The sequence below is a fragment of the Trichomycterus rosablanca genome, chromosome 8 (genome assembly GCF_030014385.1).
Source record: "Trichomycterus rosablanca isolate fTriRos1 chromosome 8, fTriRos1.hap1, whole genome shotgun sequence".
Taxonomy (NCBI): Eukaryota; Metazoa; Chordata; class Actinopteri; order Siluriformes; family Trichomycteridae; genus Trichomycterus; species Trichomycterus rosablanca.
In genome coordinates this window covers 16,661,385-16,682,213 of record NC_085995.1, presented here as the reverse complement: position 1 = coordinate 16,682,213, position 20,829 = coordinate 16,661,385, and the positions used below count along the sequence as shown (strand labels likewise).

Sequence of the window (20,829 nt, the reverse complement as noted above, 5' to 3'; positions counted from 1 at the left end):
ATTTGTGTAAATCCTATTTAAAGTGTCCTCCAGGCCACCCAAGAACGATGGGTACCTGCCGAGTCTGGTTCCTCTCAAGGTTTCTTCCTGTATTTTTAAGGGAGTTTGTCCTTGCCACTGTCGACCTCGGCTTGCTCAATAGGGGTTTTTGGTCTGTTGGTCCTGGATTCTGTTGCTTTGAGACAATGTCCATTGTATAAATAAATTGACTTGACTTGATTGATGTTTTAGTTCTCAAGTAAGATATTTACAAATGTAACCAACAATTGCTCGTTTTCGAAATGTGTGAGTTAAAGAAAAGAAAAAAGAAAAAAAAATTCATTTGTAGGGTGGCACGGTGGCTCAGTGGGTAGCACTGTTGCCTCACAGCAAAAAGGTTCTGGATTCCCAGGTGAAGCAGTCCTGGTTCTTTCTGTGTGGAGGTTGCATGTTCACCCTATGTCTGCAATGGTTTCCTCCGGGAGCTCTGGTTTTCTCCCACAGTCCAAAGACATGCAGCCAGGTTAATTGGAGATACAAAATTTCTCTAGGTGTGTGTGTATGTTTGCCCAGTGATGGACTGGCAACTGAATCAAACCAACAAAGTTAATCTGTTGTGTTTCTTATTAGTTGTTTGTTTTTACACTACATTTATCACTTATGGTTTGTGTATGTTTAAATTGACTTAAGACTTGACTTGGACTATAGCCTAAAAGACTTGTACTTTTTGAACATCTCTGGTAAGATACAACAAAGTGGACAAGCATGTGGGCTTGGAATCAGACAGAAACCATGAAAAGTTGAGCAGAAAAAGTCTTTTATTTAGCAAAAATGGACTAATTCACTTGGAAAACTGAAACTACTAATACCCATAGTTAAACAATTAACAATTAAAAACTGTTATTAATATGAAAGGTCTGGAACAACAGTGGTAAACATGCATCTGGCCTAAGTTTTTTAAGTGTGCAGCATGTGTCACATGGCAGCATGCTTATTTTTGCAAAATGTTGATTAGTAAAACATCTGAAATCTTTTTAACTTTCTCAGCTAAAAAAGGGATCAAGGGAGTAAATAAATCATATATTTGTACTGCATTTTACAAAATGTCAAAACATCTCTGGGGTTTGTAATTCATCATCCTATATAAGCAATACAAGTTAATATCAGATTTTACTGCAATTGAAACCATTTTATTCTTTTGTATAAACAAGTTGCTAATATTATTAGATAAAATAAAAAAAAATGTAAAAAGGTGGAAAATTAACCATCACAGATTAAAGTTTTTCTTCATCATTTCAAACTAAGCCTTAATATAACTTAAAACAACAATTAGCCAATTAGCAGCAAAGAACAAAGAAAATCTTTTGGAAAAAAAAACAGTTTATAACATTAATCATTACAATAAATAGTACTGTATCTATTTATGCACATCAGCTATTGTACACAGCTCATTTTATCAGTATTTCTAACATTGTTTTCCTGCAACACCTGGCTTTAGCTTTAACAAAAACTACAGTGTACACCCCCTGTAAGATCTGAAATGCTACCTGCTGCTACCAGTCTCTGAAGAAAAACTGTCTCAATATCCACATTATGCATGGTTTGCTTTAACATAGCAGTCATAGGTAGGTTATCATAGTAATGTAGTGGTGTCACCTTCTGGCTGAGATTGTAGCCAAAGCCTGCTAAGCTGACTTCATCACACAAGTATGTTGCCAAGTTGATAGCAGAGACCCCTAAGGTAGGGATATTCTAGACAAAAAAACAGACCAGAAAAAAAACACGAAATATTATTAAATAAAACTCCACAAATTAAAATAAATTTTTCAGGTGATATATCAGTAGAATTTCAGTAAAATAAGCATTTAAGTTTTAATTTGTCAAATAAAGTGTTTGTTTTATTTCTCATATCTTTTTTAGATAACTGATCAATCCCAGACAAGTTTCTTAATTGGTTTGTCAGGTGATCTTAATAAAGGGGAAACCTACTTAAAAGATTTTTTTACATTATTAAGCAAGTGACAGTTCTCATGCAGTATAAAAAGAGGGCAAGATCTACAAATTTATTGTATTAAAAAAGCAGCTATAAAAATGGCAATGTTTAGCAAAAAACATTTTTTGCGTACACTTACATCACCAAGATGTTTGTGTTACCATGCCCAAAATGTAATGTATTGTTGCGTGTTTATAAATGAGTTTTACAAATATAATTAAACAGTTTCCATTTATAAAAAATTTTAAGTATAATATAACGTGTGATGTCAAATATCTGCTAGTGTTTCATCTTTGGTTTAAATACTTAAAGTATATTAAATGATCTAGATATTTGTTTAGTTGGAAACATGTTAAATAAGAAGGAAACCATACCTGGTCCCAGCCCCATCGTCGCTGTCTAGGTTTTGGGTAGTGGAGCAGATCTAGGGCTGTCTCTCTGATGATTTCTGGATTCAGTAAATGGAACTTAGAAGGATCAACAGGAATGTGCTCTGGTACCTTTTGCCAGAAAAACAGCTTGTCCCAAAGTGACTAAAAAGAAAAAAAAATAGTCTAGGAATTTTGCACGAATGCTTCAGAGACTAAGACACATTATGATTAAATATTACAATTGTTGTTTAACAAACAAATATATTATGTGACCTGGCTTTGTTTTGATGCCTGTGTAGCTACAGCAACAAACTGTATTAACTAAAAAGTTTTCTTCAAAATATTCCTAAGCCCATGTGATTTAATTTTTAAAAGGGTGTTGGTTTCAGTGCAGTGCTGTCTGAGGGAAGGTCAAAGGCATTCCATTAAGTTTTCGACCTTGCCTTTTAAGTAGAGACATTCCTTGGGACTTTCTTTTTGTTGGCATTCTGGGCTGCCTAACAACCTGTTAGCAATTCATTTTTGGGGGGTGGTAATAATGGCTCTGGCTGAAAAGGGCATAGTAAAAATCCTTAACACTGCTTTATTCTGGTAAACACTGCTTTATTCTGGTAAGTGTTGCAGTGGGTCTAATTCAAGTGAAAAGCAGAAAATGCTCCGGAAAGGTCACCACAGGGCAGACAAATACACACACATTTATGGCAATTTCTGAGGCTCAAATTGGCCTGACTACATGTTTTTGGACTTGTGGAAGGAAACTGAAGCACCTGGAGGAAACCCACACAGACACAGGGAGAACATGCCACACAGAAAGGACCCTAATTGCTGCCCATCCTTACATTCCTGTTGGTCACTGACCGTTTTTTACAAAGTGGTGAAATTTTGACCTTTTCAACTTGTAAGGAGAGAGAAACTTCATCCTCTTCAACTTGTGAAGAGAGAGTTCTCTAACCGAACAAGCAAAGTAACAACAACAACCAACCTTACTTTCTTGATGAAGAGCTGAATTTAGAGCTGGTTTAAACAGCGCTAAATTCAGCTGTCGTGCTAGCGCAAGAGAGGCTGAGACTTTTCAAAGAAATATGGTCTCTTACTTAGATGTTGAGGGCTATTTAATTTTTTATTTTAGTGTATAATATAAAAGGTGTTAAGATGTTCCATAGATAGACAGTATAGAATGATCTCAGACTTACTAATGTTGTTCTTGTGATCATAGCTTGAAGCCAGTTGAAGTCCACAGATTTATGTATAACCACTACAAATTTAAGCAGAGGATCCACATCTTCCAATGTCTTTGGACTGCCTTCAGGATAACTCATCCTGATGGTGGTGCGGTTTCCCACATCTTTGCTGAATTCCCTTATTGGACCACTGTTTAATCTGTCAGATGGTAAACATATATGTTATCAGAATATTGTAAGAGTAAAGACATCAAATATAGCAACATACAAGCATTTAGGGTGATATCTTAATTTCAACTGCCTATAGTTGATACCTAACTGTGAAGAGTGAACAACAGCAAACTAAAAAAAGTCACCATTTAAAATGTTAGGTATTGTTGTAGCCAGGTAGGTTGCTGTAATGCAAAAATATTGTTTAGGTAGTTGGTGGTAATAAATATTGGAAAAATAATAATTGTATATTTATGGAGTCAAATTTATTTTACAGATTTTTTTGATTTTTTTTACAATAAACTTTGTAACGGAGCCACTTTGCAGATACCATGACAAAAAACCCTGTTGAGCAAGCCAAGAGCAAAAAGCAGCAAGGAAAATCTCCTAAATATTTTATCTGCTCTATAAAATATTTAGGAGATTTACCTTGCTGCTTTTGTGGCTCCGTTACAAAGTTTATTGTTAAAAAAAAAAAAAAAAAAAAAAAAAAAAATCTATACAAATAAATTTCCCTGAGAGGAACCAGACTCAGCAGGGACCGCCTTGGGTGGCCTAGAGGATTGTTTGAATGAACAAGAAAGAGGTCTCAATACTGACCCATGTGGAACACCATACTTTACTTCTGTAGTTTCTGAGCATTTATTATTAACATGGAAAATTCACTCAAGTCAGATAATATTTAAACCAAGATAGTTTCAGTTCTTTAACGCCTAGTGTATTTAGTAGAACAGTAGGATTGTTGGATTTTTCTATCTTGTCATTAAAGAATCTTAGACAACCATTGCTAGTACAGACAGTTTCTGAGATATTTTCTGAGAGTTTGGATACTTTCTTAAAAAGGAATCTAGAATTATTCTTATTATTCTCTATAAAATAAAATAAAATAGAATTTGGTTTTTATAAGGGCATAGTTATATTTAGTTAGAGCATCTTAAAAAACATATTTGACTTTAAAAATGAAGTTGTAATAATTTGAGAATAAAGTCACAATATTTTAAGAAATGCAGTTCTTGGAAAGCCATTTCAGTATTCTTATACTAATAACAAACTGGTGCAGCTGTGTCAGCAGATGTCGCACACCTTTTCCATAATCTTTAGACTTAATTTTAATGATTACAACTTTATTCTTAAAGTTATTTGACTTTATTCTCTAAATATTACAAAAAAATTAACAGGGCACCATGTTTTCTTCTCTTCTAAAGTACTGCAAAAGTTAAGAAACAAAATTAAGATGATAGTTCAGCCCTGGAAATGCAACCAGCAAAGAGAGGTTTAGTCAAAGTCAAAGTCGCTTTATTGTCAAAACTGCAATATGTACAGGACATACAGAGGATTGAAATTGCGTTACTCTCTGACCCATGGTGCAACATAAAACATTATTTAACAATAAACCTAGAATAAAAGAATATAAAAATAAAATAAGAATAAGAATAAACACACTCTGAAGTGCAAATATACTGTATATACACTGACACAAATATGAAAATATAGAAGTAAAAATGACCACTTGAAGAATTTTAAAAATAGAAGTCCCAATATAAAAACTTAGGCATTTAAAGTGGCAGTGCAGATTATGAAGTCTTTGTTAAAAACCAGTTTAATTATGACGGCAGTGCAAAATCGATTATATTATATTATAGATTAAAGTGATATGTGCGTTGAAAAGATAATGGGGATGTAAGTTTTGGTATTGATGGGGGGGGGGGGTTAGGTTCGTGAGAGGGGGGGCAGAACAGGAAGCGAGTTGAGGATCCTCACCGCCTGGTGGATGGTGCTGTCCCTCAGTCAGTTTAACACCTGAAAATACAACTAATTTCTTAAACTAAGTTTAAAAATAATCACTTTTACACACAATGTCCATGTGCAATACACTGCGTTCATTGTTTCATTCCGTTATAGTCTTCAAGAAACAGAACAGTTAAAACAACCGTCTTTGCTTAACTTATTAATTATTAATTATATTTCATTAAATATATAAAAAGAGCTATTACTACTGGTCCATGTGTGACTTCACAATACTCAAATTCGTGTTGCATTGTGGCAGTGTATCATATCGTTAACAATATAATATTACACCCATGTGTTTACAGCAGGCAGAACTTGTCATAAAGTTAACAATAACAAACCCCATCCATTTAGAGGGAAGACGTGATTGGTCAATTTTGCAGTCATTTGAAATGGGTCTTTCATTGAATTACTCTTGCTCAGCCTTATGAGGATTTATAGCTGGACCACTATTTTTTCTACTGACAGTGAAGGGTGACAATAAGGTTTCTTTAATTTAACCCATCATATTCCAACACAAATGAACAGGCAGATACACATTATTTATTTACTGTGAATTGTATTTGTTTAAACAGTATCAAATTATGAGTAGATTATACAATGTATACACATACATACACATGTACATACACCGATCAGCCATAACATTAAAACCACCTCCTTGTTTCTACACTCACTGTCCATTTTATCAGCTCCACTTACCATATAGAAGCACTTTGTAGTTCCACAATTACTGTAGTCCATCTGTTTCTCTACATACTTTTTTAGCCTGTTTTCACCCTGTTCTTTCATGGTCAGGACTCTCCCAGGACCACTACAGAGTAGGTATTATTTGGGTGGTGGGTCATTCTCAACACTGCAGTGACAATGACATGGTGGTGGTGTGTTAGTGTGTGTTGTGCTGGTATGAGTGGATCAGACACAGCAGTGCTGCTGGAGTTTATAAAAAATCCTCACTGTCACTGCTGGACTGAGAATAGTCCACCAACCAAAAATATCAAGCCAACAGCGCCCCGTGGGCAGCGTCCTATGACCACTGATGAAGGTCTAGAAGATGACCAACTCAAACAGCAGCAATAGATGAGCGATCGTCTCTGACTTTACATCTACAAGGTGGACCAACTAGGTAGGAGTGTCTAAAAGAGTGGACAGTGAGTGGACACTGTATTTAAAAACTCCAGCAGCGCTGCTGAGTCTAATCAACTCATACCAGCACAACACACACTAACACACCACCACCATGTCATTGTCACTGCAGTGCTGAGAATGATCCACCACCTAAATAATACCTGCTCTGTGGTGGTCCTGATCATTGAAGAACAGGGTGAAGTAGGCTAAAAAAGGTATGTAGAAAAACTGATGGACTACAGTCAGTAATTGTAGAACTACAAAGTGCTTCTATATGGTAAGTGGAGCTGATAAAATGGACAGTGAGTGTAGAAACAAAGAGGCAGTAATAATGTTATGCCTGATGGTATGGTATCCATACTATGCACCCTAAGTCTTTTCAGTCAGATTAACAACTAATCTACACTTATTACATGTAAAATTATCACTAACGACAAAGAGAGATGGGTAAATGTACAACATGGGAACATGGGGCACAGAGAAACAAAACTGCTGGAGGAGCCACTAAAAAACCACTATAAAACTGAAAAAGATACATAGCAAAGGCTGATAAACTGAAATGGATTGGAACTGATCCTCTCATGTTTCTGCTGGTAATCTTAAAAACAGCTTTAATACCATATGTTAATGCGGTAGAATAAAAAAGTAAACAAAAACAAGAAGCATTTAGAAGACTGAAGCAGAGCTTTCCCAGCAAGAAATATTAAACAAGCAGCACATGAGCTCTACTATAATATCAATGAAGATAAACTTTAAATCTAAAATGTTGTAATGAGATTAAGTTACTAAGCTAGTTGTCTGCTAATGGCTACAAACAACAAGTTTATAGAGAGCACCCCAAACCGGAACCGTGACGTCCCCTATAGTAAAAAAGTTAAAATAAGTCATTGTTCAAGTCATTATTCATTTCATTGCCTTATTAATGCCCCAATGTGCACAGGTTCTAGTGGAAATTAGAACCCAAGACAACCCAGACCATTAGATAGAACTTGCAGAATGGGTGCCAAACCATTTTAGATAAACCCTCAAGGCCCTTGACTGAATTGTTGATGCTTGTGGTAGCATTCAGATAGATGTTTTTGTGGAAAAAATGATAGCCATAACACTTACACTTACAAATAGTGGACAGCATTTCAAACACATTCTGTAGGCCTTACGGTCAATTTTCTGGTTTCACATAAAATCACTGATTCAATAGAAGAATAAATCTGTGATAGCGGCATTTATCTTCTGGTCTAGAGAGGACATGTAGTAGATCCGTTTTTTGGCTCGCTCTAGTAAAGGTGTGGACAATTAAATTTTCCTAGGGGCCACATAAGAAACTGGGACTGTTGTGGAGGGCCGGACCAATAAGGTGAACTTAATTCTGCTCAATATTAATTTTATCTCTTTATTAAAAGCAGAAAATTGTACAGTTCTGATAATCTGTTACTGTTTAGATGTTACAATCAGAAGAAGTAGGCAGAGTAAAAACATCAACATTATTTCACTATTTAATCAACTAATTTTTCAAAAACAAATGTGAACAAAATGTGCAGGTTTTTAAACTTTACACTATTTTGTTTGGGTCTAATTACTCATTTGCTGTTTTTCAGTCCTTTGTTAGTGTTGGATATTATTTTAAAATCACAAAGCTGGTCCTGACTGCTCCAGTTCTGGATGTGTTAAACTTTATAAAAAGTCCTTGTTGCTTTTGCAGTTAGAGAAGCTTCAGGTGTGACGCTCCGCATCATTAATGTTGTTGTATTTCTCTGTTTAGTAGCATAACAGTGGTTTAAAGCCTAAATTGTGATCATTAAACAGCTTTACACCTGACTTCAGTAAATAAATACTTCCGAAGTTCATGTCTTGTTAAAAACTCGACCGTCAATCAAGTTCTGTTTGCCGACACATTACGGTGAAGTCCGATACACTTGCACACACGTAAATCCAAACTTGCGGAAATTTAAAGATTATAAACAATATTTCTTATGCAAAAATGAAAAAAATAAGAAATTATTTCAAGGGGTTACATATCTATACACACCCTTAGCCTAATACACGCTTGATGCACCTTTGATAGCAATTACAGTCTTGGGAAAGAAGCTTCAAGCTTGGCACACCTGTTTCGGGATATTTTTGCCCATTCCTTTAAGCATATCCCTGCAAGCTCCGTCAGGCTGGATGGGGAGCGTCCATTTTCAGCTCCTTTCACAGATGTTCGATTGGATTCAGGTCTGGGCACTGGCTGGGCCACTCAAGGACATTCACAGACTTTCTATGAAGCCACTCCTTTGTTCTCCTGGCTGTGTGCTTCTAATCGTTGTCATGTTGGAAGGTTAACCTTAGCCCCAGTCTGAGGTCCCGAGCGCTCTGGAGCAGGTTTTCCTCAAGGATCTCGGTGTACTTAGCTGCATTCATGTTTCCCGCTATCAGGACTAGTCACCCCAGTCCCGCTGCTGAAAAACATCCCCACATCATGATGCTGCCACCACCATGCTTTACTGTAGGGATGGCATTAGCCATCAGTCAGGTGATGAGCGGTTCCTGGTTTCCTCCAGACATGACGCTTGGTATTCAGGCCAAAAAGTTTAATTTTTCAGTTTCATCAGACCAAAGGATCTTGTCTCTTATGGTTTGAGAGTCCACTAGGTGCCTTTTGGCAAACTCCAAGCAGGCTGTCATGTGCCTTTTACTAAGGAGTGGCTTCCGTCTGGCCACTCTACCACAAAGGCATGATTTGTGGAGTGCTGATGATTGATCTTCTGATAGGTTCTCCCATCTCCACAAGGATACGTTGGAGCTCTGTCAGAGTGATCCTCGGGTTTCACCTCCCTGGCCAAAGCCCGTCTACCCGGATCGCTTAGTTTAGCCGGGCAACCAGGTCTAGGAAGATTTTTGGTGGTTACAAACTTCTTCCATTTACAAATGATGGTGGCCATTAGGCTCTTTGGGACCTGTAAAGCTGCAGCAACCTTTCTGTACCCTTCTCCAGATCTATGCCTTGACACAATCCTGTTTCTGAGGTCTGCAGATAATTCCACTGATCCCATGGCTTGGAGCTCTGATATGCACTGTCAACTGTGGGACCTTATATAGGCAGAGGTTGGCAATCCACAATCATGTCCAATCAATTGGATTTACCACAGGTGGACTCCAATTAAATTGTAGAAACTTAAGCAGTTTTAGTGAAATGCACATCAGCTCTTTTGGATGTCATATCAAAGGTTGTGCACACTTGTGTACATATGATAATTTACATTTTGATTTATATATATAAATGTCTAACAAATAAATAAAATGTTTTAAACAAATAATATGAAACAGCTTTGGGAAGGCATTGGCCAAATAGTATTTTACGTGTTTTAAGGATATAGTGTCTCAACAGAAGTTCGCAAAATACTAATTACAATTATGCTGTTTATCAAATACAAATGTGCAAGATGTATTTTATTATCGAAACTGATTTTATGTTTTAATGTGCTACCTTACCTTAAGATGACATTGAACTGATTCAGAAAAGTCCCAAGCTCCAGACCTCGGAGTATTCCTCCATTACCAACTACAACACATTTGCGACAACCATGTTTTCCATTTCTTTCTGAAAAGGAAATGGGTAGAAGGTCCAGGACTTTCTTCAACTTGTGGTGGAGGTCCAGAAATCCAAATGGTGGAGGATACTTAAACATTAGTTTTGTTAAGTTGCTGTTCTTTTGTAGAAAGGGTTCTGCAACTGGTAAAGAAATAGAATACATAGCTTCAATCTTCTTTCTTGCAAATGATGGTCTGCATTCTCTGGCCAACACACTTCTTACATAGGAATGGACACGCTAAAAATGTAGAAAAAAAGAAAGAGCAATGTAGGATTAACTGTTGCATTTCTAAACATCACGACTGTCTGAAATCATTTTAGCAGTTACACCCAAAGCAGATAATTTCAATTTAAAGCAGGAATGTCATTTAACACTTTAGATCCTATAATCATATTTACAAAGACTTTTTGTCAGTACGAAGTACATGACACAGTGGTGATTTGCCAAGGTCAAACAAAAAGCAAATTTGCCTTGTTTGATTTTAGAGACAAACCTAAACAGGATCATGTTTTTAAGTTGTGTTTACACACGAGGAACCTTATTGACAAACCCTATTTGTGGGAAAAAATGGGACATCTGATACAATAAAACAAGAACCTGTTATTTTTGATTGATTACTTAATTCTTTTGAAACTTAACTGAACTGACAAAAGTACAATGAATAGTGCTCGGGTGGCGCAGCATTAGCCCATGCCACTGAGATCTGGGTTTGAATCTTGGCTGTGATATTGGCCGACGAGGCATCTACACAGACACGATTGGTTATGTCTTAGTGTGTAGGTTTGTGTATGGGCGGGGGGTGGCTGTGGGGGGTGTCCAAAAGGCACCCCATCAGGAGTATTTTTCCAGTGGAACCAGACAGGCTGCAACCCTGACCAGGATAAAGCAGTCGAAATAAAAAAAATACAAATGAATTACTTTAAATGGTTTGGTTGTATTTTGCTTGTATTTTGTAAATATAAACACATTTGCTATGAATGCAATGTAACACTCAAAAATGGAAAGTGCAAAATCAAAGTGAAAATTTAAGGTTATATGACTAATGGCAGATGCCTTAAGTTTTATGACCATCTATGAGTCTGTTCGTCTATAAAGATAAGAATATAAGTATTTCGAAAACCTAAGCATTTGAATCTCTATGAAAAAGACACAAAAAACCATGTTAAAAGCAATAGCATTAAAAAAAAACAAAAAAAAACTGTCCCCTACTGTAAGTTTTACTGATGCATGGGTGTGGCAGCTTTGGGAACCTATAGGGACTTATTAACATGCTTAACACTTGGCTCTACAGTCATTAGAACTGTTGGCTATTTGGACTAGGGCTGTGCAATATGACTAAAAAAAGTCATATCTCAATATGCTTTCGAGAAATTGTGATATACGATACGATATAATGTAAACTTGAACTACAATGGCAGTAGCCTAGTGGGTAGAGCTTTGGGCTATCAACCGGAAGATTGGCGGTTCAAATCCAGGCTCTGCTAAGCATCCACTGTTGGGTACTTGAGCAAGGCCCTTAACCCTGTCTGCTTCAGGGGCACCGTAAGGTGGCTGACCCCGCGCTCTGACCCCAGCTTCCAAACAAGCTGGGATATGCGAAGAAAGAATTTCATTGTACTCTACAACTGTATATGTATATATGACAAATAAAGTATATCTTCTTCTTCTATTTTAGCTTATATTGTTTATAAGTTATCTTTAAAACACAAAATACTGTAGTTCTGATACATTCTGACTAATTACAGTGTTTATATTTTGTATTATTGAAAGCCTGTATTTGTATTAATATGGACATTATTTATATTAAACAAACTTTGCTTTGCTATTATTGCAAAATTAAAGCGCACGGTAAACAGCAGCACCGCGACCCAGATCAACCACACAGCAACATAAAATCATAACCGCTGCTAACCTAAGCTTTCATTAGGAATATAATCCACTTTTTTTCTTTTTGGAGGTCATCTTGGATGTTTTCAGAATATTTCCAGAATATATAAATCAATTTACAACTGTGTTTGTCCACCTAACTAATATACAACAACCAGTGAAGAGAGACATTCATCCCAAAATCTGAATTTGGAAGCTCTGGTTTATACATCTAAATCATCAAAATGAATCGGAGTTGTTTACACACCACAGAGTGAGCAAAACGAATGAATCTTTACCATAGATAAGAGCACAGTTTCCTGATTCGATTCCAATGAATAATTCATCTGAGTTGTTTCTGACTCGTTGACTCAGTGATTCAGTTTCCATGTGTGCGTGCATGCGCGAAGGAAAGTGTTCCGCACAACGCTTTTGTGCTGTTTTAAATGTTCTCAAATGGTAACCTGTGTATTCTACGCATACTCGATATATCGAATATGGTCATTTTCAACATCGTGTTTACAAGTAATATCGAATATATCGATATTTGCGATATACCGCCCAGCCCTAGTTCAAACGGTCTGCAATCAAATAAAAGTCAAAATAAATGTAAGGAGCACTGCATTTTTATTTTATTTGCATTTTCCATACTGTCCCAACTCAGATTTGGGGTTGTATAACTTTTACATATTATACTCACTATTATATAATGGTTTGACTAAATGCAACTTGTTTATTGGCTTTAGTTGAATTCTAAATGCATTACAAAATTTTTCTTAGATTTATGGCATCCCAAAAATCCGGAAATAATGTATTTAATTTAATTTATTTATTTTAGCTTTATGTTATGTAGTCATCAACAAAGGCAATGAAAGCTTTTTTCATAAATAAACTGCAGTAAAACAAATGTCAAGCAGTAGCCTAGTGGTTAAGGCACAGGACTAGTAATCCAAAGGTTGCTGGTTCAAGCCCCACCACTGCTAGGTTGCTGCTGTTGGGCCCTTGAGCAAGGCCCTTAACCATCAGTTGCTCAGACTGTATACTGTAACTGTAAGTCGCTTTGGATAAAGGCGTCTGCTAAATGCCGAAAATGTAAATGTAAATGTTTATACAACACAAACATACATTTTGATGGTGGTTGAAAAAATACTTAATTAAATATAGTGCAATCTCAGATTAAAAAAACTGCAATCTAACCTAATATACAGTAATTTTAAATTCATGTTTAAAGTGTTTTAATGAATAGGCCCAATTTAAAATTTGACCTCTGACTGAGGTCAAATAATTTGAAACAGTAAAACAAATAGCATAAACATCACAGAAAGTCATGCAGTAAGATTTCAAAATTCTTTAAAAATGAATGATACTCCTCCGCTTTGGTATTACTTATAACAGTTACACATTTAAACAAAAGTATGAGAAAATCCACATTTTAAGAAACCTTGTTATTTTAAAAGCTGCAAGCTACAACTTCAAAAAAGCAGTGACTTGTAAACATGAGTAACTTATAGCTTAAAAAGGGTTTAAATGTTAAAAAAACATTTATACAAAATAATTCAGATAATATACATAAAATGCATTAGAAAAACAAAACCTTTACCTCTCGATGACTGGAATCCACAAGTATCATGACAGGTTTAGGACTAGTATTGAAGAGAGGCAGATTTAAAAGACCAATGGAAATTAGGCCCAGAACCATCAGTGGAACAAGGTACCTCCTGCTAAATTAAAGAGAATATTAGAAAATGTTATAAATGTCATGAACCAATAAAAATTTTTTATTTATTATTTTACTTATTTATTTATAAACACAATAACCTTTATTATTTTTTGTCTGTACACGCATTTTTATAATACATTTAGTTTCCTTTTTTGCCCAATTTTCCTCCCAATCTAGTCGTGTCCAATTACCCAATTTCATTTTGCTCTCTCTACTACTGCTGACTTCCACTCCTGACTGAAGAGAGCCGTGACTAACACACACCCCCTCTGTGTGCCGAATGCATCTTTTAACCTGCACGAGTCAAGTTTATATTGGGCTCAGTCTCACGCACAAGAGTCATGCACTTACTACTACTACTATTATCATTATTATTATTATTATAATCATTATCATTAATACACATTGATTCTTGCATTTCGGGCCTGCAACACATTAAAAAAATATGGACAGGAACAATTTACGGCTGACAATGAGGTAAAAAAAATTAACTAATCATGATTTCAAATAGGTGATGTCAGCAGGTGATTGTAATCATGATTTGGTTCAAAATCAGTATCCAATAACAGCTGATTCTTTGAGGAGCTATAATGGTCAGTAAATCTCGAGTTGCATGAAAAAATTATTGGACTTTTATGTAAATAATGTTCCTTAAAAAATCACTGGAAGGAATTTGCATATTTCTCCCTCGAAAGTGCATATCATTAAATGACTTCTAACTTTTTAGAAAGGTGTTGCAGGCCTGAAATGCAGGAATTGTTGTATATTAACAAAAGAAATTCGTTGATCAGACAAAATATAAAATTCCCTTTGGGTTTATACTGTCTGCAATGAAATAAAAATAAATAAAAAACACTGCAGATTTTTTTCTGATTTGGGGATGTAAATTAATGGATTACTAGTTAATTACTACTATTAATTTATTATTACTATTATTATTATTATTATCATGTATATAGCCACAAACGGCAATTTCAGGGGTCCAAGCACAAATAAGCCCAATGAGATAAAGTTCAAAAGGTATACAGTCTAAAAATCATTTTAGTCCTAATTGGACGAAGTTCAGTTACAGTGCATCCGGAAAATATTCACAGCGCTTCACTTTTTCCACATTTTGTTATGTTACAGCCTTATTCCAAAATGGATTAAATTTATTTTTTCCCCTCAAAATTCAACACACAATACCCCATGATCACAAAGTGAAAAAAGCTTGTTTGAATTTTTTGCAAATTTATTAAAAACACAAAAATATAACATGCACATACTGTAAGTATTCACAGCCTTTGCCATGACACTCAAAATTGAGCTCAGGTGCATCCTGTTTCTACTGATCATGATTAGAGTCCACCTGTGATAGATTCAGTTGTTTCGACATGATTTGGAAAAGCACACACCTGTATATATAAGGTCCCATGGAGGTGAGCAAGAACCTGAATGTCACTCTGACAGTGCTCCAGCATATCCTTGTGGAGATGGGAGAACCTATCAGAAGGTCAACCATCCAGGCAGCACTCCACAAATTACGTCTTTATAGTAGAATGGCCAGACGGAAGCCATTCCTCAGTAAAAGATACATGACAGTCCGCTTGGAGTTTGCCAAAAGGCACCTAGAGGACTCTCAAATCATGAGAAACAAAAAACTTTTTGGCCTGAATACCAAGCGTTACATCTGGAGGAAACCAAGCACTGCTCATCACCTGGCTAATGCCATCCCTACAGTGAAGCATGACGGTGGCATCATCATGATGTGGGGATGTTTTTCAGCAGCAGGACTGGGGCGACTAGTCCTGATAGAGGGAAAGATAAATGCAGCTAAGTACACAGAGATCCTTGAGAAAAAAAATTGTCTCCAGAGTGCTTTGGTTCTCTGGAGAGATCTGAAGATGGCTGTGCACCAAGACGCCGCATCCAACCTGATGGAGCTTGAGAGGTTCTGCAAGGAAGAATAGGAGAAACTGCCCAAAAATAGGTGTGCCAAGCTTGTAGCATCATACTTAAAAAGACTTGAGACTGTAATTGCTGCCAAAGGTGCTTCAACAAAGTATTGAGCAAAGGCTGTGAATACTTATGTACATGTTATATTTTTGTGTTTTATTGTTAATAAATTTGCAAACATTTAAAAACAGTTTTCACTTTGTCATCATGGGGTATTGTGTGTAGAATTTTGAGGGAAAAAATGAATTTAATCCATTTTTGAATAAAGCTGTAACATAACAAAATGTGGAAAAAGTGAAGCGCTGTGAATACTTTCTGGATGCACTGTAAGTTATTACCCAAAGTTAAAAAGCTCTGACCTGATGGGTTGATTGACATGCTTAGTTTACAAATGTAAATTAAAATTATAAAAGTTAATGCGGAAAAACTTTTATTGACAAACTCAGGGATATGTTGATAGAGTGTAACTGCATGAGTATACAATCAATGATATAAGATATTAAGGAGTTTTTGTGTTTGAAAAAAAAAGGTTATTACAGTTCCATATGCATTTTAAGTTCCATGGTGATCAGTCAATAATTTGTTGGTCAAAAATACTTTCAGCAATTTGATTATATCTGAAAAAACATGGCTGTCACGATAGAGCATAGAACCTGAAGAAGGACATGACAGATGCACTATGCCTAATTTTATGTCAATCGGTCTGTTTGCATAACATTATCTTGCATGTTATAGTGTCACCTAGCACTGCAGTTACTCCATATTTTTGCCATAGCCTATAAACTTCCTATGGTATGTGCCTTTGAAGGGTAGTGACAACTGGTGCAAAGCTTTCTGAGTTTTCTGAGAGCAGTGTGCTTCCTGCTTGACTTGCACCACCACAGTTTTTGATTGGCATCTGGCAACAACACTTTATACAAATACTTTTGTAGACAATTACAGGTTAGGGTTAGGATACCAGAAGATTTATGATGTTTTCACAGACCAACTTAATCATATTTTATAAATATTGTTATAAAATATACTGTTGTGCTTGCTCAAATATGAGTATTTTAAATTAACAGGGATTCAGTGATGAGACCCAAGCAAGCAAAGTAAAATATCATTCAGCATATAATATCAAATATTAGGGATGTCCCGATCACGTTTTTTTGTTCCCGATCCCGATCCCAATCATTAATTTTGATCCCGATCCGATACCGAGTCTCAAACCGATACTTGTATTTTCTAGATATTGTCTAGATAAAAACTAGATAATACTGTTCACACAGTGCACACTTTAAGTACATTACAGTTATTCAAATTAATCCAATGTATATGTTTAACAACTGAATAGCTCTGCAGTGATGTAGGAAAAATTGCCTGCATTCAAGCTATTGCTTAATGTTCTTTAATTTTTACAAAATAAAAGTAAACAAACTTAGTGCAGCATTGTAGTAGTAAAACTAGAACACTCAAAATGAAGTGAAGGTTCTTTTTGAGGAAAATCAGCATCTCTGCCGTGTTAGCGGACAGCCGGTTCCTCTTTTCATCATATAATAATAAACTCGCTGTATTCGGCTGAGTGTTTATTTTTTAGGTGCAGTGGAACAAGGTACCTCCTGCTAAATTAAAGAGAATATTAGAAAATGTTATAAATGTCATAAACCAATAAAAAATAATTATTTATTATTTTATTTATTTTAAATAGTAAACACAATAACCTTTTTTTTTTTTCTCTGTACAAGCATTTTTATAATACATTTAGTTTCCTTTTTTGCCCAATTTTCCTCCCAATCTAGTCGTGTCCAATTACCCAATTTCATTTTGCTTTCTCTCTACTACTGCTGACTTCCACTCCTGACTGAAGAGAGCCGTGACTAACACACACCCCCTGTGTGCAGTTGCCGAATGCATCTTTTTACCTGCACGAGTCAAGTTTATATTGGGCTCAGTCTCACGCACAAGAGTCATGCACTGACTACTACTACTATTATCATTATTATTATTATTATTATAATCATTATCATTAATACACATTGATTCTTGCATTTCGGGCCTGCAACACATTGAAAAAAATATGGACAGGAACAATTTAGGGCTAACAATGAGGTAAAAAATTAACTAATCATGATTTCAAACAGGTGATGTCAGCAGGTGATTGTGATCATGATTTGGTTCAAAATCAGTATCTACGGCTGATTCTTTGAGGAGCTATAATGGTCAGTAAATCTCGAGTTGCATGAAAAAATTATTGGACTTTTATGTAAATAATGTTCCTTAAAGAATCACTGGAAGGAATTTGCATATTTCTCCCTCTAAAGTGCATATCATTAAATGACTTCTAACTTTTTAGAAAGGTGTTGCAGGCCTGAAATGCAGGAATCGTTGTATATTAACAAAAGAAATTCGTTGATCAGACAAAATATATATATAGTGAGGCCAAAAAGTATTTAGTCAGCCACTGATTGTGCAAGTTCTCCAACTTAGAAAGATGAGAGAGGTCTGTAATGTTCATCATAGGTACACTTCAACTATGAGAGACAAAATGAGAAAAAAAAAATCCAGGAAATCACATTGTAGGATTTTAAAGAATTTATTTGTAAATTATGGTGGAAAATAAGTATTTGGTCAATAACAAAAGTTCAACTCAATACTTTGTAACATAACCTTGTTGGCAATGACAGAGGTCAAATGTTTCCTGTAAGTCTTCACCAGGTTTGCACACACGACAGCGACAGCTGGTATTTTGGCCCATTCCTCCATGCAGATCTCCTCTAGAGCAGTGATGTTTTGGGGCTGTCGCTGGGCAACACGGACTTTCAACTCCCTCCACAAATTTTCTATAGGGTTGAGGTCTGGAGAGTATCCAATTGAAAGTATTCCAATTGAAAGTATTTCCACACAGCGGACATGCTGATGTAAAACAAAGGATCAGGCTTAGGATCGGCCTTAGTAAAGCCGATACCGATCAGTTAAAAAATGCCTTGATCGGCCCCGATTCCGATCTTTGAGATCGGATTGGGACATCCCTATCAAATATAATATGAGCAGAAATTACTGTTTATCACTTTCAAAAAATATATTGCAGTGATCAGAAGCTAATTGGAATCCAACATATAATATCACAAATAATGTGAGCAGCAATGATAATATCACTTTCAAATATATATTGCAGTGTTTAGAAGCTAATAGGATAACAGACAATTATTAAGCAATGTACAGAAACAACCTCATCAAACAGCCTTGACTTCATCCCACCCTGTGCAATTTTGACCGGGGAAGCTTGCTTTCGGTCCAGTGGGAGTTTAGCTGATTGGGAAAACCCTGGACACGATGCACACTCGTTCACAGGTATAATTTGATAAACAAATATTCAACACGATTTTACAACAAAATAAATTACAAAATATTAAGTAATTATACGTTGCATCAATTGTTTATTAACCTTATTATTAACCTTATCTTATAAAATTGGTAAAAACATCCATGCAAAACCACAGGTGGGTCACTGATTGACGAAGGCCATTTTGAATGTCTTAATTAAAGGTTCTTGGATGCATGCAGTAGACGAATGATCAATCAGGGGGAGACTTGCATCTAATTGCACATTTCAAGGTTTTCAGAAAAACGATATACATACTGATGATGTAAATGTCTCTAAAACTCAAGTATCAAATATGATAAGCCAAGATGCAAATATGACAGTTATTAACAAGTGCAAGCTTAGAGTTAGTAATATATATTACCTCATCTATTTGATATTGCTGTCATATTTACACCAAACACCAGCTAAATGGGAACATAACAGGCAAAATATGCAAATAATGACTGTTTGTCTTACCATATAGAAAAATGGCACAATGGCATCACTTTCCTCATCCTGTCAGTAGGTATCTGGACCCTATTTTATTTTTCATGTACCCAGATAATCTGTTGTCATTTTTAGATGATAACACCTCATTCTAAAAACAAACAAATAAAAAAGTTAGATTTCAGGTGCAAAGTACTTAATAAAAAACACAGTTGTCAAGACTAGTCAAGTCAAATTTATTTGTATAGCGCTTTTTACAATGGACATTGTCTCAAAGTAACTTTACAGAATCCAGGACCAACAGACCAAAAACCCCTGTTGAGCAAGCCGAGGGCGACAGTGGCAGGGGAAAACACCCTTAAAAATACAGGAAGAAACCTTCAGAGGAACTAGACTCAGCAAGGACCCCCATCCTCTTTGGGTGGCCTGGAGGACAAATAGGATATACACAAATCATACTTACACAAAATTAAACTGAACTAAAAGTTATAACTGGCCATTATAATGTAAACAGTTGGAGTTTTTATTATTCAGTCAAGTCTGTGATAAAATCCGTAGTGAGTTCTTGACATTTTTGGTGCAAAAACGACAGGGTCCCGTCATATCTAGCAGGAGCAGAATTGTTGGCACAGCAGTCTCGACTTGCAGTCTTCAACCTCGGGTGGTAAAACAACATAAAATGTAAAATCATTAAGAGTAAAATGTCAGGTCTGCAGAGAGTAGCATTGGACTCCGGCACTCCTAATTATTACAGCATAACTAAAAGGGAGGTCGAGCAAGTAACAGTCATGAAAGCTTTCTGTGATCGGACAAGAGAGACAGGACAACAGCAACCCAACTTCCCTAATCACCAGAAGTTTCTATGACCTAGAACTCCCAAGCTCTGCGCCTTTGTCTAAAATCGGGTGGCAGCTCCAATCCTATGGGTAAGAAATCAGGCACAGCCAGAAGCCAAGACACAGTGCCAGCAATTCTGACAAACATGAGAGCACCAGACTGCCCAGACCCCAGAGCCCCACACCTCTAAGACTAATCAAAAGCCTGAGTACATAAATATGTTTTCAATCTGTACTTGAACATTGAGACTGTGTCTGAATCCCAAACAGAGACAGGGAGATTATTCCAAAGTTGTGGAGTTTTGTAAGAAAATGCTCTACCAGCAGCTGTGATTTTGTTTTTTTTAATTCTAGGAACTATAAGTAATATATAGGTTAGTAAAAGTATTTTGTAATTAATGAGTAATTTAATTGGCAGCCAGTGTAGAGATGATAGAACAGGACTAATATGATCAAA

The 20,829-nt window shown here is 36.0% G+C and overlaps 1 protein-coding gene across 1 annotated transcript in view; it reads right to left on the bottom strand.

Annotated features, from left to right (window-relative positions):
• Window positions 1-779: 779 nt before the first annotated feature.
• Window positions 780-20,829, bottom strand: part of st3gal5 (ST3 beta-galactoside alpha-2,3-sialyltransferase 5) — a 33,050-nt gene continuing 13,000 nt past the window's right edge. The window contains exons 2-7 of the mRNA XM_062999887.1: window positions 19,567-19,687; window positions 13,689-13,809; window positions 10,122-10,459; window positions 3,537-3,723; window positions 2,347-2,505; window positions 780-1,731 (exon numbers count right to left, since the gene is read on the bottom strand). Of these exons, the coding sequence (XP_062855957.1) occupies window positions 1,480-1,731; window positions 2,347-2,505; window positions 3,537-3,723; window positions 10,122-10,459; window positions 13,689-13,809; window positions 19,567-19,604 (1,095 nt within the window). The 5' untranslated portion in view covers window positions 19,605-19,687 and the 3' untranslated portion in view covers window positions 780-1,479. The remainder of the gene's footprint in view (window positions 1,732-2,346; window positions 2,506-3,536; window positions 3,724-10,121; window positions 10,460-13,688; window positions 13,810-19,566; window positions 19,688-20,829) is intronic.